This window comes from Gigantopelta aegis, chromosome 8, assembly GCF_016097555.1.
Source record: "Gigantopelta aegis isolate Gae_Host chromosome 8, Gae_host_genome, whole genome shotgun sequence".
Classification (NCBI taxonomy): Eukaryota; Metazoa; Mollusca; class Gastropoda; order Neomphalida; family Peltospiridae; genus Gigantopelta; species Gigantopelta aegis.
In genome coordinates, this window is record NC_054706.1 from 47347853 (window position 1) to 47374924 (window position 27072).

The window sequence follows — 27072 nt, forward strand, 5'->3', positions numbered from 1 at the left end:
GACTGGGTACATATAAAATATCCCTTGCTGCCAATCGAAAAGAGTAGCCCATGAAGTGGCGACAGCGGGTTTCCTCCTTCAATATCTGTGTGGTCCTTAACCATATGTCTGACGCCATATAACCGTAAATAAAATGTGTTGAGTGCGTCGTTAAATAAAACATTTCTTTCTTTCTTTTTTCACACCGCCCCTTTAATACACGACCTTTTATTTTTAACTTTGGTTGATAAATCAATGGAAGGTGAACTGCTGGCATTGTCATGTAATGTTATCGAAGTCTACGAGGTCATCAATATAGCAGAAAGTACAATACATTTGTTTTGCTGCATGTAGGTTCCTTTCTTTTTGTTTTATTTTGCCAGATTAGTTAGAAATTCTTAATCATGTACACTGCAGCTTTGGTAAGGGAGTGTTAAATAACGAAGATAAGCAAATTAAGTTTTATTTATAGAAAACATCGTTTTGGGCCTAACATTAGGACCAAACAAAACCAGATTTTGGAGAAAAAACTTTGATCTAATTCCGGTGATGATGTCCCCGGCCTCCTCGAGATCTCGAGCCCTGTTGACCTCTTCGTCCCTTCTGACCTCCGAGCTCCCCACCAGATTTACTTCCTGAACGAATCTGCTCTTCTGACGCTCCTCCAGTGCGACCTCCCCTTCGACCGCCCTGACTTTGGTGGTGGCCACCTCTAAACTGCCCCCGTACGGTGTGTGACTGGCCGCCTCTGCCTGGTCCACTTTGCCATCCACTCTGGTCACGATATCCAGTATGACCTCGGTATCCAGCCTGACCTCTCTCTGAAGAGAAACCTATGGCACGCCCGTGGTCTGCGGGGGATCGACTCGAGTGCCTGCTGTCATCTTGACCTCTGTGGTGGTGAATCTGGTGCTCCGTACCCGACTGATGTCGCCTGTTACTGTGACTCTTCTGCACATGATCTTTATGGCGTTTACTGCTTCCGTCGCCATGGTATTTCACAGATGACGTCTGGTCATGGGTTGTATCTGTGTTTGAGGAGTCTTTGTTTTGAAATAGGTCCATCGTCTGCTGAACAGCACCAACCACCATTCCTGTTGCTTGCACAATCTCTGCGCAGGCTACCACCGCTCTGTTCCAAAACAGAAACAAAAGCCAATAAACATAAGCTTAATGTGTTTTTGTTGTTGTTGTTGTTGTTGTTTGTTTATGGGGTTTTTATCATTGTTATTTATTGCCTTTCTACTAGTTCATTATTTTCATATTTCAGCCCCTACCCCATTTATTAATATATCAAAGGTTGTAAATATGTATTTTGTCTGTGAAAGATCCATGACTGACAACTGGTAGGAGTAGCCCATGCTTTCCTGGCAATGTAGACCATGTGTTTCTTTGCGCATAGTCTAATACTTATGAGTGCCAAAGTTAGAAAACAAAACCTTTAGCCAAAAGCATGCCATCGATACATTAAACCATTATATGTTTTGTGTCCCTAATATTAGTGAAGCGGCTAATGACAATTTTTGCATTGAATCGTGCATTTGATGATACAAATATGAAACTTGGCATGTAGAAACTACATGGGTAACCTAACAAGAAAATATGATACGAAGTTAGGCAGTTCATGGGGTTTTTTTTTTTTTTTTTTGAGTTTGCAAAATTACCATATAAAAAATGAATCACACAAAATAACAAAAACGTGGCTTTTTTGCAGTAGCAAACTCGTACTCATCCTATAGCCAAGAAAATGGAAGTTCTGAAAGCGTGCTTTAAGATACATTTTGTTCACAAAATTTAAGCAATGCTTGGGACTGGGAAACAATCTTCTAAAGTCAGACAAGCTGACATGATGGTAAAGTTATCTAAAAGATGGGTGTCAGATGTTTGGACAGATGCGCAGTTTCAGTGCTTCCGTAAGCGCTATTTTCCCTAGATATGCCACTGGGTATGTGCGTGCCTGTCTGTGGGAAAGTGCATATAAAAGATCCCTTGCTGCTAATGAAAAAAATGTAGCGGGTTTCCTCTCTAAGAATTACCAAATGTTTGACGTCCAATAGCTGATAATTAATTAATCAATGTGCTCTAGTGGTGTCGTTAAACAAAACAAACTTTAACTTTAAAAGTCTGGATCCGCGCCCCACACATACTGCATAATTCCCTGCACATGCGCCCGATAGATTATAGTTGCATTTATTAGTAGTAATATTATGGTATGACACCAGTTAACGGTAATTCCGTTGTGTGTATTTATAAACTAAGATTTTAGTGTTGTGATTCGGATCACGTTCAGTGAAACAAAAATTCTCCAGGAAAGAGAAACGCAATGTTAATGGTTTATTATGCATGGGCTTGCCAAAAAATATATAAGAAGTAAAACCGGACGAAATTAAGCGTCAGTATTGAAATTAAAGATTTCATTAAACAAATTTGAATGCCGAAACAAGGGCACCATTAAGCAGAGTTCGACAAATCCGCTAGCCCGACGCCCGTGGCTAGTGGTTTTTAAGTTCGGGCTAGTGAGAAACGCAAAACCACTAGCCCCTGCGGGCTAGTGGTTTCCCCCCTCCTCTTGTCATCGCTCGATCGTGTTTTTTTTTTTCCTTTCTTTCTTTTTCTCTCGGCTGAAATTTCGTTTAATAAATTTGATTGTGACGTTTGTCATCGAATAATATCAACAACGCAATCAGTATATAATAATAATAATCCACTTGATCTAGGTCTGCAAACTGCAGTAACATGCTATCTCTACATCGTTACAGTTAAAGCATGTATTGTTTACCTTTCCCTTTCAAGTTTCTGGCACAGGAAATAAAGTCTAATGACATGCGTGTTTTGATTGGTTAGACACGTCACATGGTAGTTAATCTCGCACATATGTTTTAGGCTAAGAACTTGGAAATCACCAATCGCGACGACAGGTTAATCCCTTTTATAATCCCTTTTATAATACCTTTTTTGTTCATCAATTAACAACGGATTAGATGTCGCCGTTATATTCTTTGATATCGGTCTGACACGGGATAATGCCCTGTATTTGGCATCACCGTTCCTGGCGACATAAATAGTAGGCCCTAAATATATAACCAACTACCAAATACACTGAACCATCTATTACCGTGTATCACACTGTCGTACCCTCATTTAAATTTAATTATTTTGATAGTGTGTTTAGATACCAACCAAGAGTTTGCTCAATTATTTTTCCCCGGGGGAAGGGCAAAAACGAAAACGGGACAATGACGATGGATCACACTTGACAAAAGACAAAACGTACGACACGACAAAAAACTGAAAGTTACAACATGATTTAAGTGTTTGTTTTATTTTACTGTTATACTCATAAATGTGTAATGTTACACAAATTATATAAAAATCCAGTTATAATTGATCAGGAATTTGGGCTAGTGCTTTATCTTGGTGGGCTAGTGGTTTTCACAAACCCACTAGCCCTGTGGCTAGTGACTTTTCAAAATATTTGTCATACTCTGCATTAAGACACTGTGTTAAAAGGACATTCCTGAGTTTGCTGCATTGTAAGATGTTTTCGACTAATAAAGTATTTCTACGAATATACTCACATATTAAATATATTTTCTTGTTTAGAATATCAGTGTCTGTATATTCAATGTGTTTCTTGTCGTCTTAATATTTGTAAGATAACCAAAGTTTGAAAACTATGTACACACAGAAGTATTTTAAGCAGTCTACTATCCATTACCCAACGTACTCACATATATTTTCGCAGCAATTTAATTTTCGGGGGAGGGGGGGGGGGGGGGGGAGGTCACACTTCAGTACGTCCTATTTGAAAATTTTTACATATACATTGTGTATACAAATATTTTTACATATAAAAGTTGTTAGAAATATAAAAACATTGTTTTACTAAACGAATAAAATAGTAAGGTAATAAAATATAGGGCAGTACTTACCCAATAATGGAAGCCATCACAAACAGCTTATCTTGGAGCTACAGTTGTATATGTGGTGGTGTTTGTTTTGAGCAATGCCAGTATGTTGATAACACAATGGGGTTTTCCCATTTGCTTAGCCCAGTGGAAGATAATGCCATGGTGAGGATCTATTTTTATATATTATGTGAGACAACCTTCAGATAAGTCGTGTATTAAAGGGGCGGTGTGAAAAAAGAAAGAGAGAAATGTTTTATTTAACGACACACTCAACTCATTTTATTTACGGTTATATGGCGTCGGACATATGGTTAAGGACCACACAGATATTGAGAGAGGAAACCCGCTGTCGCCACTTCATGGGCTACTCTTTTCGATTAGCAGCAAGGGATCTTTTATATGCAACATCCCACAGACAGGGTAGTACATACCACGGCCTTTGACATACCAGTCGTGGTGCACTGGCTGGAACGAGAAATAGCCCAATGGGCCCACCAACGGGGATCGATCCCAGACCGACCGCGCATCGAGCGAGCGCTTTACAACTGGGTTACGTACCGCCCCTCGGTGTGAAAAAGGCATATTAACAATACAAATTGATTCGTTTTTCCGTTGAAATGTAAATTTTTTGTCTTGAATTACACCACCGCTAAAAATTAGATCAAAATAATGTGATTTACTACTTAATAGTAGTTTATAAACTATTACATTTGTATTACTGAGAAATCCAAAGTAATGTGTGTTAAGATGTGATATGATAATATCCCACCCGTAACTTATTGAATAAACGAAGCTATTATGACAGATAAAAACTGTGATTTGTCGCTAGCAATGTATTGGTAATAACCCTGACCCTAAAATTTGTATTGATGGCCGATACACACGGGTGTGCGGGGAGGGTGGGGGGGGTGGGGGACAAATCACCCAAATTCCCCCACGCTCAGCGAATGTTCTTGTGTGTGGAATGTTTTGTTTTTCGGGGGGGGGGGGGGGGGGGGGGGCGTTCGGGGTGGGTGGGGGTGTTGTTTTAGGTTTGTTTGTTGTTTTGGGGGGAGGGGGTTGTTTTGGGGGTTTTTTGTATATTTTTCCGGGAGAACATTATTCGAAATCCACTTCGCTCGCCACTGTCAGGACCCGTCTGCTAACACACTGGATAATTCCCTGCACATGCGCCTGATAGGCTATCGTTGTACTTATATTATGTTATGACATCAGTTAACGGTAATGTGTATTTATAAACTAGGAGACCGGCCTCGGTGGCGTCGTGGTTAGGCCATCGCTCTACAGGCTGGTAGGTACTGGGTTCGGATCCCAGTCGAGGCATGGGATTTTTAATCCAGATACCGATTCTAAACCCTGAGTGAGTGCTCCGCAAGGCTCAATGGGTAGGTGTAAACCACTTGCACCGACCAGTGATCCATAACTAGTCCAACAAAGGCCATGATTTGTGCTATCCTGCCTGTGGGAAGCGCAAATAAAAGATCCCTTGCTGCTAATCGGAAAGAGTAGCCCATGTAGTGGCGACAGCGGGTTTCCTCTCAAGATCTGTGTGGTCCTTAACCATATGTCTGACGCCATATAACCGTAAATAAAATGTGTTGAGTGCGTCGTTAAATAAAACAGTTCTTTCTTCTTTTTTTTTATAAACTAGGATTTTTGTTTTGTGATTCGGGTCAAGTTCAGCTAGTTATCAGATAAACGAAAATTCCCCAGGAAAGAGAAAACGCGATTTATTATGCATGTGCTTGCCAAGAAATAAAAGAAATGAACTACGAAATGAAGGTAATAGTAAACAAAAGGGTGGAAACATTACTGCATAATTATTGTTTATATCAATATCAGGCCCGTAGGAAACGGGAGGAGGGGGGAGAGGGGCACGTGCCCCCCACACACCCACACACTTGTGAGTCTTTTTTATCACATTAATGTTTGACAACATTTATTAAACAAATTTGAATGCAAATCCAAGGGCACAATTAAGACACTGTTGTGAATTCTAAACTCACAGGCCCCTCTTTTTGGTTACACTTCCAAGCAAACTGTTGGATAAGTTCTCGAGTGTCCTCTAGCCCTCCCTCGACAACATATAAACAGGTGAGCGATAGAGGACATTCGATATGCCCCTGAGGTCCTGGTTTTGTGAATAAATAACTGATCGGTGTGTGATCAAACAAATTGAACTTGCCAGGTAGCTCAGTTAGTAGAGCGCTCGCCTGAGGTGATTTGATCATGGGATCGAATCTCATCGATGGATTCATTCCCGTCCCAACCAATGCCCTACGACAGGTATATCAACGGCAATGGTATGTGCTGTCATGTCAGTAGAAAGGTGCATATATAATAATTATATATATATATATATAAGATCGTTCGCTGCTAATTGCAAACTATAGCGAGTTTCCTCTAAGACTATATGTCACAAGTATCAAATGTTTGACATTCAATAGCTGAGGATTAAAAATCGATGTGCTCTAGTGGTGTGGTTAAATAAAAGCAAACTTTAAATTATCCACACATCGTGGAAAGGAAAATTTTTAACAACGGCTATTTCGAACAATAACATTTGTCAGAGAAAACTCGCTGCCACATCAGATAGGGATATTTTATAAACATAGCCTATGGATAGCACAGCACATACCACGGCTTTTGATATATAAATATAACTACATGAATGGCCGTTAGATACCATTTATCTCATAACGAGTTGTTTTAAATGTACCTAACAAGCAAAAGAGAGTTGAATACGTTTTTAAACAACGAGTTGTAAGATAATGGTATCTAACGTACACGAATGTTGTATTCTATTTCTTACATATCCCGAAAAAAAGAGTTTTAAAATAAATTTAAATGCCTTTTCCAACGAAAACCTATTTACGGCCCTTTTGCATATAGTTAACTTGTGTGTCACAGACAAGACAATTTCAGGTTATCTTTTACATCAGGTAGTGATCGATTCGACCGTTCTTTTCTTTTCTTTTCTTTTTTTTTTTCTTTTTTTCTTTTTTAAGAAACAGAATTTTAACTTAACATTACCGAAGCCGGTACTTTAATGCACACTGATTTATAGATCCACGGTCATTGAGTTCCCATGACTGGTATTGGTCGCTCTCCTTAGACCTATAACTATATTAACATGAAATAACAAACAACAAGGAGAATATAATATTTATTTAGTTACAACCATGGGCCTAATTCACTAAATTCTCACAGATTTGCAATTCTGAAGTGCATTGCAAGACGTCTTGCGATGACAATGTGATGTTGCTTTAAAAAGAGAGCCCAGTTACAGGGGTTTTTTCAATTACATGCATTAACATTTAACATGTCACCGTTCTGTTCACGTTCAACATACAAATCGATGCAACTACACGATAATAGCTTATATTTTATCGGTTTTATTTTTTTTCGGGTGTTTTTTTTTTTCGGGTTTTTTTTGTTGTTGTATTTTATGTGCGATATCTTTAGGCATTACGGTTGGTCATATATTTCCGCTCGTACGTATTGGAACTCTTTGGCGGCCGTGTAAATGGCTTTGTGTGTTTTATGTGCGATATCTTTAGGCATTACGGTTGGTCATATATTTCCGCTCGTACGTATTGGAACTCTTTGGCGGCCGTGTAAATGGCTTTGTGTGTTTTATGTGCGATATCTTTACGCATTACGGTTGGTCATATATTTCCGCTCGTATGTATTGGAACTATTTGGCGACCGTGTAAATGGCTTTACCCAATTCAGGGCTTCTAGACCCTTTATAAGATCCACTAGCCTTGGGATCAGTGATTTTAAACATTTACTACACAAGATTAAAAATTCACTAACCCTACTTTATTTTAAGTTAATACAATTTTACAAAATAATAGTAATAATGAGATATGTCCCCTAAAGAGGGAGATAGAGCAAAAAAAACACACTAACATTGTGGGATTGGGGTTTGGGTAGGATATTCATATTTACAAAATATTATAGACTTTTTGTTTTTTCTTCTTTTTTTTTCTTTTTTTTTAAATTTATTGTCCCCAGACACAAGTATGATAGTGTCAGGGTTGGGGGCGCTGATTTCACTACCTTACATCCATGTTATAAGTACATATGAACATTATTTATATATATAATATAGTGTAATTCAAATCAATATAATAATATTAATAAGCATGAATACATGAAAACATGGAGTTCACTAATATGTGGGGTTAACAGTGAAGATAGAGGTAGAGGAAAGATTTGAAGGAAATGGTAAAGGGAGAAAAGAGAAGGTAAGGAAGGAAGAAGGAAAGAAAGAGTGAATTAAATACTTTAATTTCGAAAGAGAAAACATATTTGTATTGAAATACCTCTAGAACATTGTATTGCCATGTCTTGTTTCTAGGTATCTGGACCAAGGTGCCCAATATTCCTCAAATTCTTGAAATTGACAATTTTTTAGAAGTATATATTTTTCAATTTCTATTTTATCTTTTAAAATATTTAGAAAAGCATATATGTTAGGTCCATGTTTCTGCATTTTAGATCTATATATATAGTATTTAACATTGATAATGAGCCAATTAATAAATACCATCTTGCTTTTTTCCCTCTTTATGATTCCAAACAAGACTGTCTGTTTATCGAGTTGTGTATGTTCACCTTTGTCCTGAATCCATTGTTCAATTTCCTTCCATAAAAGAAAGACTTCAGAGCAGTCATAGAACAAATGCTCCAATGTTTCTGGTTGTCTATGACAAAAATCGCAAACATTTGATTCTGTGTATTTTATTTTATATAAGAACGTGTTTGTCGTGATTATTCGATGTAGAATTCTATATTGAAACCACTGTAAAGTTGTATCTTTTAAACATATAAATGGTAAATTATACACTTTTTCCCACTCCTGTAATGATAGTATGAAACCTAAATTCTAATATTTTCTTTGGGAAGTTGGCACTATTGTCGATTTGTTTAAAATATTATACATTTCTTTGCACCCTTTTGTAGTTTTAAAAAATAACTCCAATTTAAAAGGAAATATAGGATTTAAGGTGTTAACCTGTTGGTTGTTGATACTTGACAATGTGCAGTGCATAAAGGTTTTAACTGCTTTGATTAAAGATGCATGTTCTAAGAAGTTTGAATGTATGTGAAATTTAAATCTAAATGTTTCATAGGTTAAAAATCTACCATGTTCATCCATTAAATCTTGAATAAATATAACTCCATTTTTAATATAGTTTTCATAATATATAGGTTTGTGGTCAATAGTTATTTTACTATTAAACCAAATATTAATTCTAAATATTTCACTTTTACATTCGGGAATTAGTTTTTGTTGAATTAGCCACCAGCTATGTAAAACATTTTCCCAGAAAGAGTTACTTATTTTTATTTTTTTTGTATTTTGATAAAATAAACCCCACACGTAATAAGTTTTTGCACAGATAATTTTGTAGTAACTTCAAAAAATGTTTTCCATTTTGCGTTAGTTGAAAATAGTCTGCTAATCCAGGTGGATTTTAAAGCTATCATAAAATTCAAGATATTTAGCATTTTAAGGCCACCATTTGAGTAACTTTGAGTTAAAACTTCGCGTTTTATTCTGTCTGGTTTATTTTGCCAGATAAAGTTAAAAAAACATTTTATCTATTTGTTTTATCATTTTGTCTTGTGGGTTAGGCAGTGAAATTAATAAGTGTGTTAATTTGGGAATAATTAAGGATTTTAAAACAATTATTCTACCGAACACAGTCAGTTTTCTTGTTGTCCAAAGTTTTATGAAATTTTTTATTTCATTAATTTTTATTTCAAAATTAATTGTAGTAATTTGTATCAGGTCAACTGAAAATTTTATTCCTAACAATTCAAAATGTTCTGCACCCCATTCTAATTTCCATCTTACTTGATGATAAACCTCTTTTGAGAACTTTTTACTGCCTATCCAAATGACTTTCGATTTCGAATAGTTTATCTTCAAACCAGAAGCATTAGCATACACATCTAGGATTTTTAAGGTATTCTCAAGGGATTTGGGAGATCCATCTAGAATAAAGGTTGTGTCGTCTGCATATTGAGATAAGAGGAATTCCTCTCCACTAATTTTTAAACCATTTATATTTTTAGAATTTCTGATTAATATTGCGAGGATTTCTGCACATATAATAAAAAATATATGGTGAGAGAGAGTCACCTTGTCTACATCCACGTTCTAAGTTGAAGCTTTCTGATAAAAATCCATTTTGAAGTACTCTTGAAGTTGAATTGTTATAGAGGGTTTTTATCCAGTTTTTAATAGATATTTTAAAATTAAACAATTCCAACGCTTTTTCGATAAATTTCCAAGAAAGAGAGTCAAATGCCTTTTCTAAATCTATTAATAATAACATACCAGGTGTATTTTGTTCTTCTGTTTACTGCAATATATCGTATATTAATCTTATATTTTCCCCAGTATATCTACCTTTTATGAAACCAGTTTGATCACTTGCAATAAGTTTGTCTAATACATTTTTTATTCGATTTGCTATGCATCCTGATGCAATCTTATAGACTTAACTGCAATATTTGACCAGTTGTTTTCACCAGCCGTCGGGCATGACAATAGTAGTCATTTACTAGCCCACCATTAAATATCACTAGCCATGGGAGTGGGGCTACCATAATCTAGAAGCCCTGCCCAATTGTTGGAGGAGGTAGGGAAGGTAGAATGTAGTATTGGAAAGCACACGAATAGCGTATAAAGCATAAATGTGATTGGTGGCTATATTTAATGACTATTTGCTGATTAAATGTCACCATCCCTATATACTAGTAAGTTCAGCCAGCCGTTTGCGAATTATTTTGACTGGTTCCCGAAGTGGTCATTCTGTTTGACGTGAAGCGCATAAACCAGTCTATCGAACGTTTTTTCTGTTCCGTCTGGCTGAACTCGGCTCATGTGCTGACCGAGAAGAAAAATGTTCGCTTGACTGGTTTATAAAACGTGTGGGGTTTTTAATGACACCACTAGAGCACACGGAAGTTAAACATTTAGTTATTTTGACATATAGTCTTAGAGAGAAAAGCCGCTATATTTTTCCATTAGTAGTAAGGGATCTTTTATATGCACCATCCCACAGACAGGATAGCAGATACCAGAAATAACCCAATGGGCCCACCAACGGGGATCGACCCTAGACCGACCGCGCATCAAGCGAGCCCTTTCAAATTTTGTTTTGTTTAACGACACAACTAGAGCACATTGATTAATTAATCATCGGCTATTGGATGTAAACATTTTGGTAATTCTGACTCATCAGAGAAAGCCCGCTACATTTTTTCTAATGCAGTAAGGGATCTTTTATATGTACTTCTCCATAGACATGAAAGCACATATCACGGCCTTTGATCAGTTGTGGTGCACTGGTTGGAACAAGAAAAAACCAGTTGAATGGATCCACTGAGGTGGTTCGATCCTGCGTCGTTAGCACTTCAAGCGAGCAAGCCATTACCCCCCCCCCCCCCCCCGATCCCATTCATCCTTTTATTTAAACTATTAAATTGTATAGATACATACATAGTTGCCCCCCCCTCCCCCCTCCCCCCCCCCCCCCAAAAAAAAATGAGTACACTGGACACCCCACTTCGACATACCTGCTGGTTTCACATTAACATGTCCATGATATTGATATTAACATGTTCATACTAACAACATTAACATGTTCATACTACTGAAATTGCCATGTCATTTCTACTACACATTACACTTCACATTTTCAAAACGAATTGGAAGGGTGGGGCAGTTTTGTTCGTCCGGAGTTGGGTTGCTAATATTACCGAGTTTTTACCACATGAAAGAAATTTAGTTCTGCTAATATTCACAAGCCAATGTACCATTCCGTATTACTACAAACTGTAACTTAGTTATAAGGAATTATACCTTGGCTTGCGATGACAATACTGCCCCGAACCTTCTCTAGATTTTGTTTTAGTTCCGATGATGATGTCCCCGACCTCCTCTAGATCTTGTTTTAGTTCCGGTGATAATGACCTCGACCTCCTCTAGGCCTTGACCTCTGATGACCTCCTCGTCCTCTCCCACCTCGATGTTCTCCACCAGATCCATGTCCAGAACGGCCTCTCTCTTCAAACCCTCCACCTGAGCGATGTCCTCCTCGACCGCCGTGACCTTGATGGTGGCCGTCGTGACCTTGGTGGTGGCCGCCGTAACCTTGTTGGTGGTCGCTGTAACTTTCTTGGTGGCCGCCGTAACCTTCTTGGTGGCCGCTTCTGTAATGTCCGCGACTGGAGTGAGACTGGCCGCTATGACTTTGTCGGTGGCCGCCGTAACCTTGTTGGTGGCCGCCGTGACCTTGGTGGTGGCCACCTCTGTAATGTCCGCGACCGGAATGCGACTGGCCGCCGTGACCTTGTCGATCGTGCCATCCACTTTGACCTTTATATCCAGTCTCATCGTCGTCTGAAGAGCCAGTCTCATCTTCGTCTGAAGAGACATCTCTATCACGCCCAAAGTCTCTGTGTGATTGACTCGCGTGCCCGTGATCTTCACGACGTCTGTGACGCTGGTGTTCAGCACCATGTTGATTCCTGCTATAACTGATGCTTTGATCATCATGGTCTTGCAAGGTTGGTGTCTGGTTCTGAGTTTCACTGAAGCTTTGGCAATCTTGCGTTCTGGCTGGGTTTGAAGAATTTGTATTTTTGATCAGGTCAACCGTTTGGTGAACAGCACCAGCAAATAATCCAGTTGCTTGCACCAGCTCTGTGCCTGCCTTTATCGTTCTGTCAACAACAAAAAAAACAGAGAAATAAATAAGAATTGTTTCTCATTTTTTAGGAATTTATCGATGTATAAAAGTCACAAATGTGACTTTTATACATCGATAAATTCCTAAAAAATGAGAAACAATTCTTATAATTACAAACAGTACAAGAAGTGTACCTTAAAACACTCAAAAATAATTTCTTTTGTTCTTACCGTCAGCCATGTTCTGTAAATAAGCGTAGGAATACATGTATACATACTATTGGATGTTTTGGGGGGTTTTTTCAACAGAATAAAAAGAAATAAAAAATATATTGTAATTTATTTATTTTTATAACATGAATATCTCATCCAGTTTCCCTCTTTTTTTTTAATCGAGAAAACAGGTCCCTTCCTTGTTCTATTTTTAAAACGATCACCGAACTGGGTCATTGGGCTTCTCGCCCATCCAGCTAAAAATAGTTCCAATCGATCTTGGTCTTCCGTGATGACGTATTTTTATGAGGTTTATGGAAGGATAACGCTTGGTTTTTTAGTGACGTCAGCCAATCAGAATACAGTAAATCGTATAAATTCGGAAAGTTTGTAATTATATACTAATAAACATAAATTTAATAATATTTTATAAATAGCATTAGTTATGTTTCATTCCAAGTGCCTAGGACAGGCGTGGGCTACAACAGCTTGCTCTGAATGTGCACGTTAAACACTTTGGTTTTGTATGCTATCTTGTTTATATAACAAAGTTGCCTTGTTGTTGATAAAAGCGAATTATAATATCCCTGAAATAATTAATAAAGCGATCTCTGAGACAATTAAAATGAAATCACAAAAGAAAACAACCAAATTGCAACCGAACAATTATGGCTCGTAATCGCATCCACTAAACGTTATTGATAGACGGACATTTGGATATTTGGTAATTGTATCATAGTGTTAGAGAGGAAACCCGCTACATTTTATCATTAGTAGCAAGTGATCTTTACAGGCCTATGTGATGAAAAGGAAATAAGAGTTGAACATCAGCCAGCTCCTATTGTTAACGAGGGATCCTATTGTTATCGAGGGATCCTATTGCGTGGTCTTCTATTGCATGGGCGTGGTGCAATACTGGAAGTTCCCATCGCGCTATAAATAGATCGCGCGTCACCCCAGTCGATCGGGTCACTCTACAGTAAATACTCGCCACCGGTTGGGGTCATTGTGATTGTAATTTGCTCATTGTGTTTGATATTGTTTAATTAGATAATTAGAACAGTGTCATATCAGTACGCATGTCTTATTATTCTATAAATAAAGTACGTGTCGCCCTAACTGGCTAGGTCTGATACCGTCGCTGTGTAAATGCAAGCAACTGACCACACCATGTCAGCAATGCTTTGAACCTGCTTATTATATTGATGTTGTTTGACAATGGCTTCACAGATAACGAGGTCATGTAGCATGTTTCTCACTATACCCGTTAAAAGTGTCACGCTATAGAATAGAGTATTTCCTTATTGTGAACTGCTTGAAAGGTGCCTCGCGGATATGACAACATTGTAATGTAAGCAAATTACTACATTCAGTATAAATATTAGCAGCATTTTGCTTTTATTTCATTTAATCTAAAACCATGCCGACTGAAGGGTGGAACGAATATTTGTCTGAAATTTACTTCAATTCAAAACACCCAGCATCCTTTTCGGGAGTAAATAAACTGTATTATATTGTGAAAAAGGAAGGTAAATTTGATATTAGTTTAAACCATATAAAACGATGGCTCGCTTCACAAGATGCTTATTCACTTCAACGAACGTTACGATACAAGTTCAAGAGAAACAGGCTCGTGGCCAGTGGACTGAATGCACGCTGGGATGTTGACTTAGCTGATGTGTCTAATCTTGCGTTGGACAATGATGGTGTGAAATTCCTGCTGATAGCTATCAATGTATTTACAAGATATCTATGGGTCGAACCCATGAAAAACAAAACACTCGAGACCGTCATTAAAGCACTAAAGAAGAATTTTGCTACTGCACCTCTCCCAGGGATCATAAGATCGGATAAAGGTCGTGAATTTAATAACAAAAAGGTAAAATCCTATTTGAAAGACAAAGGCATAGATTATTACTTTACCCAAAATGAAACTAAAGCTTCCTATGCCGAGAGAGTAATAAGAACTCTAAAGGTTGCTATGTACAGATATTTTACTTATAAACAGACTTATCACTACCTGGATATTCTACAAGATCTAGTGGATGGTTACAATCATAGACCACACAGGTCATTAAATCAGCGATCACCTTCAGACATCGACGAGCAAAATGAAGCTATGGTGTGGAAAGAGCAGTACATCGATCCTTTGAAAACAAAGTCAAAAAAGAAACTATTTAAATTTAAGGTTGGGGATCAAGTGAGAATTTCTCATTTGAAATACACCTTTCAAAGAGATTATCAAGAAAAATGGACTGAAGAAATATTTATAATAAAGAGGAGATATTATAGAGATGGAATTCCCATCTACCAACTGAACGATTATGCGGATAACCCCATTGAAGGTAGCTTCTACGAAAATGAGTTACAGCAGTTCATCAAAACAAATGATAACATTTGGAAAGTGGAGAAGGTGCTCAAGAGGAGAAACAGAAGAGGACAAAAAGAAATGTTTGTCAAATGGATGGGCTACCCTAAAAAGTTCAATAGTTGGATACCAGAAACAGATCTTCAGCAAGTATAAATAGCAACACTTCTTAATCGATCACCAATGTTCGAAGTTAGATGTGACTATAAAGGGAGAAACAACCAATTAGTATTCATTATGATTTCCGATGTCATGGTGTCAACACCTATTTAAAAGATGTATCAGTGTCATATTTGCATTAAAAAATATGTCTGGCCCCCATGACCTGTCTCGTCATATACGGACTAAACATGACAAAATAAGACAATCTTTTTCACCAGTGGCAGCAGTGGCAGCAGCATCTATACCGTCAGCAGCAGCAGCAATACCACCACTGACAGCGTCAGCGATACCACCACCGGCAGCAGCAGCAGCAGCAGCAATACCACCACCACCGCTAGGTCAACAGATATCAGGTCCACTTGAAAAAGAAGTGCCTTTTCAGTTTACCATACCTTCCAATGCTGTTTCCGTGGGTCCGAGTGGATGTGGCAAGACTATGTTTATGTATCATATTCTCAAGAGTGGACTCATCAAGCCAACACCTAACAACATTGTATGGTGTTACACCGAGTGGCAGCCCCTTTATGATACTATTCGTGAGAACCTACCCCAGGTTCAGTTTGTGAAAGGTATCCCCTACAACCTACATGATGATACTTTCTTTGATGCACGCAACAACAATGTTTTAATTCTGGATGATCACATGACCGAAGCCAAGGATGACAAACGTATTTCTCAACTGTTTACAAGAACCTCACATCACAAGAATGTAATTAATTTTCTACTACTTCAAAATTTGTTTCCGAGAAGCAAAGAATCACGTGACATTGCTCTGAACTCTCATTTTGTGACTTTGTTTAATTCACCAGTGGACAGACAACAGGTGAACTTGTTTGCGAGAAGAATTTATCCCAACAGTACTGATCGTTTTATGTCTGTGTATGAAGCAGCTGTTCAACAACCTTATGGGAATCTGACTATTGACTTACGACCTTCTACTTCCGAAAATGAAAGGCTTAAACCTAATGTTCTAACAACTAATAGCAGCGTTTCTCAACAATCTATAAAAGAACCATCAACTCGAGAGTTGCTTCAGTCGAGTAGTATCACCCCACCTGTGAACATCACACACAACGCTGCAGGTGAATACCCTAACGTTGGCAGTGAATTTAATTGCAGTGAGCGTGAAGATACTTCAGAAATGCCTTCGTGTGACGATTGTGGTGTTATTTTTGAGAATAATCATGATCTCCAACGTCATGTAAAAACCTGGTGTCCAGAAAATGGAGGGGAGCCTTTAAGAAAACGAACTACACTGGATGACAAATCGATGAACACTGATGTGAATAATTCCGAAGTTGATAACAAAGAATGGGAAGCTGCTGGTTTAACAGAGATGTGGAGATTAACCTTGCAAAACTGCAAAGAACGCATTAAAGCAAAACGAGAAACGTTTGAAGATAAAGGCAAGTCTGAAAGATGGATTGAAAAGAAATTGGAAAAATGTTGGAAAGACACTTTTCTGAAGAGAATGGTTCAAGCTATTCAATTTGTGACTTATTTTAGTGAGGCACCCTTCTTTAAACCCATTATCGCTAAAGTCAAGACAATGGACCCAGAGACAGATCCTGATATGTTATCTACCAAGATTGAATTGTGGATGAAACCCATTGTAAAAGACATACTATCGCATGTGGATATATCCGAGGCTGAGGAGTTAGTCAGTGAGCAAGGTGAACAAAGTGATAATGACACTGACACAGACGCTGAATAAACATTAATCTCTGTTGTAAAATGCATTGTGTGTATTCATATGTAAGATACTGTTGGGAGTTTCCCTCAATCCTTAACATGTGAAATATGCCTATGAGTGAAGAAATAAATATTATACAGTATAAAGTTTATGAGTTTTGTTATAATTTCAATGTAAATAAAGAATAAGAAAACCCCAGTCAATTTCAGCATTTTTATTGGCTCATTATATTAAATAAATACACAAATATACATAAAGTCAGGATGTATTGAACACATAAAATTCATATATATTTACATTTATTACATATAACATCATATATCATGTTCAAAAGAACACACTCTTACTTTTCATAAGGTGTGTGTAACCTCGCATATGCAGTTAATTATTCACAGCACATCTATACAAATACATGTTTGCCAAGCGTGTTGACAGTAATACAATATTCAATTATATGCTTAACAAAATACTATACAAAGAAATGAAGTGGTTCTGTAAACTTAGGTTAACTCAATTTTGTAGTGCCCATGTGCCAGTGTATGAATACCATCTTCTAGAACATAGCGTTTGTCATCAAAGGGACTTAAGCTGATTTTATTTCGACAGACACTGTAAAGCTGATGACCCTGACTGTGAATTTGTCGCATTTCGTGTCGAAGCTGAACATGATCAAACAAACACTGGTTGTACATAGAATGTCTCAGCTGTTTCTTTATGACAGTTTTACTGACACCTTTGGCTGTCATTTTATCTTTCCCATCATAGGAAAGCGAATACATTTTAGCCCTAAGACCTACAAACTCTTCCATAATACTACCCGCTAACTCGTCCTTCATTTTCCCCAAGACTTTAGCATTGACTTTAGAATAGTTCAAATGGGTAGGATCATAATTACTGGTGTCGAATAAGTGAGAATGATCCAGCATGTCAGTGTAAATATCATTCGTTTCTATCTCTTACAAAAGAGAATCAGTATCTGTGAAACAGAGCTGGGCTTTGTTACCATACTTCTTCTGAATGAAGTTATAATGAAAATCGTACATGAGTATTTTTGACATGTCTAAAATCGAAAAGCCAGCATAGAGTGGTTGGTTGAGATAAAGAGAAGCTTTCTTCAGGTGAACTGCCGTCAAGTCTGGATTAAAAATTTTAAAAGCTTCAAATGTTGGTTTTGAACATAGCTTTCTCAAACGCTTTTTGGTGTTGACCAGTTCGACGTGAACGTGCTTTCTAACATTCATCATACTTCGTCCAAAACATGAATTATTAGCCAATTTGAAAAAGGCCTTCTCAGCTTCATTTTTGGCCGCTTTTCTTTTTTCAGTATTGAAGTCGATATAGGGTTTTAGCCAAGGAGATTGAGTGAATTCTATAGCCTTGTATATCTTCTTGAGAATCAAGCCTTGTTTTAGATAGAATTTCAAGTTTCTGTAATGAAGGACATATCTGTGTTTATCGTTGAGCTTAGGAACAAGCTTTTTGACAGGTTTTCCCCTAATACATAGTTTGTTCTTTAACTCTTGAGAGTGTTGAGACATCATATTATCTGTGACTGTCATGGATTCTGGGGCAAGAGGGTAATCGTTATGACGATCATGTAAGTTGTTAGGGTATTCGAGATCTACCTCCAAAATATAGCCAACATTAGAATTGTCTGGAATAGTATTTACATCCAAGTGTTCCAGATCATGGGAACCTACCCACTCAAAATCCCTCTCAGGCAGTGACTGAGACATAGCCCAACCATACAGGTTGTTCGCATCCCAGTAAATAAGATGCGTGGTTGGATCACTTGGGTTGTAATCTTGGAGATGGGGATTATTGGCTTTAGCATACTTCTTGGTAATCACAGATATTCCACCTCTCAAACCTTCTTCTACCATCAAATGCATATCTAAATCTGTGAGTAGCTGCAGCTTGACATCACCCATCTTCAACATGGCATCCCATCCAAGCCCAGGTAAAGTGTAGTAATGGGCACTGTCTAAACCGTAGTACTGAAGACATAAATCCCTAAAATTTTCAAAAACATCAGCCAAAAGAATGACATCCGTTTTCATGTACAAGTCATGATAATCTCCCATTGTTTTCAGATTAAACCTGGACCAGACGTTTTGTGCATGCTCATAATCACTCTGTGAAATATGACTGTCTTTCAATACATTATAAAAGTCCACTATGGACGGAAGATGGTTAAGGTCAAATTTTGATGCATCATCCATATAATCGTAGGGATAAACCCCTTTTCTCAGCAGTAAATCAATCTTGTTAGAGCTAAATTCCCGCTTTAAGTGTCTAAATGAATCAGTACCTCCTGCTTTTAGATTTGTTACCAGTGTATCCAAAGATGTATTTAAGAACTGAAGTGAATCTATGAATCTTAAATTGCCCAGTGAGAAAGATATGTATTTTTCCATATTGTTAGCAATACAATCTATTTGACCTCTGTAGGTTTTATCCAGTTGTTTTATAATCAGATGTGAATCATACCCTTTCAAGTTGTGAAATACAACAGGTATAAAGAATTTATCAGGCTCGTTCTTTTTTCCATTTTTCTTTTTAAATTTCAAGTTTAGATTGCAGTTTTTATGAGCAGCACCTCTGAATATTCCAGACAAGTGATCATGATCACGGACTCGATCCTCTCCTAATTTACCATGACAAATGTGACATTTATCAGCCTTTTGAAATAACTTCTCTTGTTCTTCTGTTAAATTCATTGGCTCAGGATTTTCTAAAAGCTTAGTTATCTCACCTTCTTCTTTCAAGAGACACTCTATGAAGTTTTTTATCACATTGGCTCCCCGATAGACCACAGTTGCTTTGTCAAATTTTGAATCAGAAGCAACAATTTTGTAACAAAAACCAGAAGGTTCGTGCTTCTGATACTGTGTGGTATGTGGCACACCTGGGGATGGATTACAACCACTAATTTGTTTGGTAACAGATTCGAAGTCACAGTAGATGATAAAGGGTACCCTTAGCTGTTTGTGTACACTTTTAAATTCTACCCATTTCTTTTCCTCTGAAGGTAGTCTAACTTTTTGAATACTGTGTTGAGTACAGTAAGGTCTATGCTCGCTTAACAAATCTTGCCTAGAGAAACCATGCAGACATCGTCTGCAATAAAAGGTCTGTCCATTGTATTTTGTTCTGTCTCCCATGAGCCTGCTAAAATTTCTGATCAGACAAAAATGTCGCTGCCCTCCCTGGCTAAGAAGTAATAAATCAACTTTTCTATGCACTTCAACATTACTAATATGCATAGGAAATACCCCATCCTTCTCATCGTATCCAAATACATTGATAGATATCTCATTCTGATCTTCAAATTTGGATATTTGAGAGAGAGGTATAGGCATGTCAATACCTTTTAGGTGAATCTCACGTTCATAAGGTTGGTATTTCGTTACCCTGTTAGCATTATCCTTGAAAGATATTGGGTGAAGCGCTGCCAATATGGACCAGATAAAACATTTTTGGTCTTCGTTCTGAATATTGAGGATAGCTTTCTTCTTAGTCAGGACTTTTGGAAGAGGGATATAGCTGCTACCACTTAATGGAACATATTCAGCTGTATTGACCTCCAAATGTATGATTTGATCGATAGCCCACCCACTCCCTTCAGCTTGAAACTCCTGTGATGATGTGTACAATTTTTGAAATGCTTCTGCTATTTGTTGATCTATTTCAGAAATATTGGTTGTTAAAAAATTTGTACTTCTAAGCACAGGTTCAGCTAATATGCTTTCGTTGTTTTCATCATATTTAATCAATTTAATTTTTAATGTTAAGAACCACTTCATACCTTTCTTTTGCAACAAAAACTCATGCAGAATTCTATCTACATTTGCTTCTTCATCTGATAAGAACTGTAAAATGTCAACATCATTTGCATGATTAGGTGTAAGTGTAGTTGTTGAAACCGCTCCCTCAAGCGCTTCCACACGTCCTGCTCCGACTTGATTTCGTCTGTTTTCATATCTTTCACGCCGCCTCACACAGGTGTCGCACTGGTTGACCCGCTGGCTGTAAAATCTCTCGGGAAGTGGACGGTGACACTGTTTACATTCTCGACCTTTCATTGAACAAGCTTCACAAAAGCGCTTTCCGGGGAGTAAACACTTAAAATGTCCACACCAGTTACATTTAGCCAGTCGAGCGGGTACAGCAGTGTTTGTGATACTGTTCTCAGTATTCTCTAGTGAGTGAAGACACAGTCGTTTATTTGACACAGGTGATTGTGTGGTCCGCGGTCGCTTGACACCATGCTGACGTGTGTGTGTAATATATTTATCATGACGATTAAAGGAGACTCCACACTGCTCACACTTGTAGTTTTCTCTCATGTGTATAGACCTGTTGTGTCTTAATAGATTTTTCCTTAAAGTAAATGTTTTGCAACACATACTGCAGTCATATCGTTTTGAAGATAATCCAGTCTTTTCACCAGAAAGGTTTGCTGCTAGTAACTCGATCCGCTTCATGTTGACTTCTTCGTCATCAGAGTAATGATTTGCATTAGCCCATGTATCTAACGCTTCGGCCGTCTTCACGTTATTCAGAAATTGTCGTTTTTCCGTCATTAGTAAATTGTTCCACGTTATAGAAACAAATGTCTCAGTTACCTATACGATCTAATTTACCTTTAAAAATGTATTACTGGCGAATATAAAAATCAACAAAGTCGGTATCTCCAGATGTTTTCTGCACGAGAGCTATCTGTTGATATGTCTTGATTGGCGATCCGATCATAAATGGCCCAATGACGCTAAACCTAACTCTTTATTGTACATTCAAAATACAAGAATGGACATGCTCATTTTATAATTATTACAAATAGTATAGATAACATGACTGATAACCAATTCGTGTAATCAGAGGGGTGGTAGGTTCGATCATACCCGAAAAAGATTTCTAACTACATAGCAATAAAACTGAAATCACCCCTCCGAAATAGACTCATCCAACAATGCAGATGTGTTGTGGTGAGTAGCTAAATATGTGACCTCGATTGAGTAGCCTACACAAAAACTTTCTTCTCACTTGAAATCGTGGTTGTTGTCTATACATCAAACAAAATATAATATTAAACCACTGTTCGTTAAACAAGCGTTGTATGAACTAATTTCCAGTAGATTAAGTACAATACTAGTAATAACAAACACTACCATTAATAACGGTGACCTTATTAGGCCTAACCGACTGGGGTGACGCGCGATCTATTTATAGCGCGATGGGCACTTCCAGTATTGCACCACGCCCATGCAATAGAAGACCACGCAATAGGATCCCTCGATAACAATAGGATCCCTCGTTAACAATAGGAGCTGGCTGATGTTCAACTCTTATTTCCTTTTCATCACCTATGCACCATCCCAGATAGCACATACCACGGCCTTTGGTGTTTTTATTGGGGTGGATTTTAAAAAATATTAATATATATATTTAGCAATATAAATAGGTATCATAATATCACACACACACACACACACACACACACACACACACACACACACATACACATACAAATTATATACCTACGCATACACACATAAACATGTACGTTAACGCGTTCATGTAGAATACCACTGATAAATGATATGGTGATAAAATAAGGAAGCGAAACTTACGTTTAGCATGCTTAGACTTTCATGTTTGTATATTACGTTTTAACATTGTTTCACTAACGATTCAAGCGGTAGAGAGTGATACAAGACAGAACTTACTCAACCCACGATGCCATCACAAACAACTCAGGAACTGTACATCCGTATGTGTTTTTGCTGTTTGTTAACTTTTAAATGCTAGAACACTGGGGTGTGTGCCCAGGACAGCTTGGTTGAACTTCAGTGGGATATAAGCACGAAAATAAAGTTAAACTGAACTAACTAGAACACGTCCGTTCTGTGTTGTTATCGGTCGTATCCACAAGAGAAGTATAATTACAAGTCCATGATGTGGATCTATTTTTATTCGTTCGTTCCCCAAGAACTGAAATATGTTATACATGTAGGCTATATGCATGTATATGTTGGACTTGAAGTCTATGATGTGGATCTATATTGGTTCAAGTTCCCCAGGAACGGAAGTATTTGTTTAGACTTTTATACATGTATATTTACATGTATATGTTGGGCTATTGTTATTTGGTCGCTAACGTGCATGATATGGTTATTTGAATGAATGAATGAATGTTTAACGAATGAATGAATGAATGTTTAACGACACCCCAGCACGAAAAATACATCGGCTATTGGGTGTCAAACTATGGTAATGCAAATAAATAAAGTGATGATCAACATCAATATAAAAATTCAAGATTTAAATAAAAACAGTGTAAAGAACTGTGCAAAAATAAAAATATCACAGATAGATACTGACTTTTACTCAAAATTTAAATTGTGCTGTATTGGTCATTGTCAAAGAGAATGTTACACCCCTGCACCACGGTGAGGTTACAGCACGCGCAGGGGAATGTTTAACGATACCCCAGCACAAAAATGCACATCGGCTGTTGGGTGTCACAAAGATTATTTCGACACTTGGTCGAGATGTTAAAAAGAAAAAGAAAGACGTTGCCGCCACATAGCCCAGTAGAAAAGCGCTCGCCTGATGCGCGGTCGTTCTAGGATCGATCCCCATCGGTGGACCCATTAGACTATTTCATTAGGTCGTGGTATGTGCTATCCTGCCATATACAAGATCCCTTGCTACTAATAAAAAAATGCATATAAGATTCCTTGCTACTAATAGGAAAAAAAGGTAGCGGGTTTCCTCTCTGAAGACTAAATGTCAAAATTAATAAATGTTTGACATGCAATAGCCGATGATTAATAAATCAATGTGCTCTTTAGTTATGTTACACTCCAACCAGTGCTCCGCGGTTAATACTTTTAAAGTCGGTGGCATATGCTCAGTAGTAGTACAGGGCGCACATTAAGTCAATACTTGTCTTAATGTGCAGGACCAGTTTCTTCCTTCTATTTAGCAAATTTAAAATTGCGGGGAAAGTTTTGAAGGTTATCGTTGGAAGATTTATTTTGAAACATGGTGCCACAAGTTTTGAATACCAGCTATATATAGGGTAATGTAACCATTTTCGGACATACATGTAGAAAGACCCACACTTGCTATGTCCGTTCGGACTAGCTTAGTGGCTATTACAGGGGTGAGGGTGTTGAACAAGGGTTTTTGTGCATGTTTAATGTACCAGTCAATGAGATCGCAAATTGGAGTTATCGGACGTGAATGACGTCCGCTCCAATCCAACGCATCTCGGGCCAATACGCTAAAATAACATACGTTGTGTGTATTTTTAATTAACACAGGGGTCGGGACGTAGCTCAGTGGTGAGGCGCTCACTCGATGCGCGATCGCTGTGGGGTCGATCCCCGTCGTTGGGCTCATTGGGCTATTTCTCATTCCAGCCAATGCACCACGACTGGTATATCAAAGGCCGTGGTATGTACTACCCTGTTTGTTTCCGCTTTCAATACCGGTGTGGTCTGACGCCATATAATCGTAAATAAAATGTGTTGAGTGCGTCATTGAATAAAACATTTCTTTCTTTTTAATGAACACGGACCATCATGGGGGCAAATATGTAACAAAAATGGATAAGATGTTCACTTCTGGTAGAAAGTATATATAACTTGGGTCATATGGGGTTCAGGACTTGCTGATTAAATAATAATAATAATAATAATAATAATAATAATAATGAGTGCCAAGTTGAAAATGAGTGTATCCCATAATTCCCATGCGATATCGTTTAGTTTACGAGTATAATCAAAGTCTGTTGTAATATATAAACGATATATCTTACGAGATAATATTTATAACATTATATTTGTTACAACGCGCTAAATTGTTTATGAGCAAAGCGAAGAACTTTTCTTTTTTACAAATGAAGAAAAAGGGGCGGGACGTAGCCCAGTGGTAAAGCGCTCGCTCGATGCGCGGTCGGTGTGGGATCGATCCCCGTCAGTGGGCCCATTGGGCTATTTCTTGTTCCAGCCAGTGCACTATGACTGGCATATCAAAGGCCGTGGTATGTACTACCCTGTCTGTGGGATGGTGCATATCAAAGACCTCTTGCTGCTAATCGAAAAGAGTAGCCCATGAAGTGACGACAGCGGGTTTCCTCTCTCAATATATGTGTGGTCCTTAACCATATGTCTGACGTCATATGACCGTAAATAAAATGTGTTGTGCGTCGTTAAACAAAATATTCCTTTTTACTAAAGAAAAACTAAACATGGTAGTTATTATTGAGTGCATAACCAAGCAGTATTTATCGATTTTAAGTATTTGCTGTTCCACAATGCATATATTTCAAATCCTAAGCTACTTACAAACAAAACCTAAAACATACAGCATGTTTTAATGACGCTCAGTCGCGCGCGTGCGTGCGTCTGTATGTGCTTTTGTCATTGTGTTCGTGTTTTGTCAAATGTGCGGAAATTTGTCCGCGCAAGTAGTCTACTGTTTGACTGATTATTTAATGGCACACAGCTTTGAAGTGGCAACTATTTGACTGAAGTGACAGGGAAGAGCACGTAGTTTGTAAACATGTGTAACTTGTTGACATTGAAGACGTGTTTGTAGTAATTCCGGCCCATGCAAAAGTAGAGGTTTTTTTTTGTAAAATGGGTGTACTCCGGCCAGGTTTAGAGGGTGTGTTTGTTTAAACCAATATGCTGGGAGAAAGAGCTTTTCATGGCATGTGTCCCCCAGGCTGGCAAGGTACATACAAAAATCCACGGACCTGTTGATATTAATAAAAATGTTACAGCCTCTAAGGCTATATAGAAACATATTCTCGGAACCGAACATACGGGTACTTCGACCCCTGACCGCCATTGTTTATCATGTGACGCGGTGAAGCGCTTTCTTAGTTATGTATGGTTTGATAGTGAATTGAGGCAACTTTGGTCGATCATTTACAGCAGTTAACGGCCAAGATGGCTGAAACAAGTTGTGCAGTTGGCTGCATAAATCATAACATGGTGTAAAAAAAATATATCGTTTTATAAATTTCGAAAAGAAGAGATCAGACGCCGCTTCTGGGTTGATGCACTAAAACGTGACAAACCTGAATAAACGCCATGGCTTCCCATACAGAATGTGACTACGTTGGGTTTAATGTTGTTGCTTGTCGACACTAAAGCATGCAGCACACGCTGCGACAAGTGGAGATTTTTGTCGCCGGAGACCGCACACTAGGAGACCAGTGCGCACACTTGGCGACGACAGGAGATTTTTATCGCCGACTATCGCACATTTAACCCTTATATTTAACCCTTCCTTTTCCTTGCTGAGGTCTAATAGTGATCTTTTCCCTACATACATTGTTGTTGAAAGGCCATTTTAGGCGCAATTCTGATACCAATGCAGTTGCTAGCAAGTGATGGTGCTTTCGTGACGTCACTCAACTGCACCCTTGCTGTTCCTGTTCATGTACTCTGGACACTCGATATTGAACAAGGACGGTCGTTCCGCCCACAATTCAACAATGATATCCTCATTATCGTGTGTCCAACTAAAATGCTTCCATGGGGGCTGCCATTTTGAAGTCATGTGTCACGACAGCCAGCGTTGATTGGTCAATCGAAGAAACTAGTCTCGCGTCTCCGTCGCAAAACCCCGCACACGCTGCGACAAGTGGAGACGAGTGGAAACAAATGTCAAACATGTTTGATTTTTGGAAACAGTCTCATGCGACTGTTTCCACTTGTCGCCGTATCCTAGCACACGTCGAGACTTGTTGAGATTTTTGTTTCAAGTCCCTAGCACACGCTGAGATGAGTGGAGATTTCTGTCTCCTGCGATAAAAATCTCCACTTGTCGCAGCGTGTGCTGCATGCTTAACCGACGTTAATAGCAACCAAAATGGTTAAAGCATATGCAATGATAAATATTCCACATTATACTGAAAATAAAATACACATTTCCATCGACTTCCATAAAAAAAAACCCGGATGCATCCAGTTCTTGAATAAAGAGTATACTCTTTTTATCATCAAATGTG

The 27072-nt window shown here is 38.1% G+C and overlaps 1 protein-coding gene across 2 annotated transcripts; it reads right to left on the bottom strand.

The window, feature by feature from the left end:
* Window positions 1-428: 428 nt before the first annotated feature.
* On the bottom strand, window positions 429-26492 carry LOC121378748. 2 transcript variants are annotated; one of them, XM_041507040.1, is made up of 3 exons: window positions 22769-22945; window positions 11776-12638; window positions 429-1111 (listed from the first exon to the last, which is right to left on the bottom strand). In XM_041507040.1, the coding sequence occupies exon 2, from the start codon at window positions 12469-12471 to the stop codon at window positions 11824-11826; it is 648 nt and encodes a 215-aa protein (XP_041362974.1). In that variant the 5' UTR covers window positions 12472-12638; window positions 22769-22945; the 3' UTR covers window positions 429-1111; window positions 11776-11823. The 2 variants fall into 2 exon arrangements, with proteins under 2 accessions (XP_041362974.1, XP_041362973.1); XM_041507039.1 differs by lacking the exons at window positions 429-1111; window positions 22769-22945 and adding an exon at window positions 26137-26492 and having other exon boundaries at window positions 11470-12638.
* Between the last annotated feature and the right edge of the window lie 580 nt (window positions 26493-27072).

Bases quoted from the DNA above. Each gene is read 5' to 3' on its own strand.
- LOC121378748 (XM_041507040.1), bottom strand. From the start codon at position 12,471: ATGATGATCAAAGCATCAGTTATAGCAGGAATCAACATGGTGCTGAAC.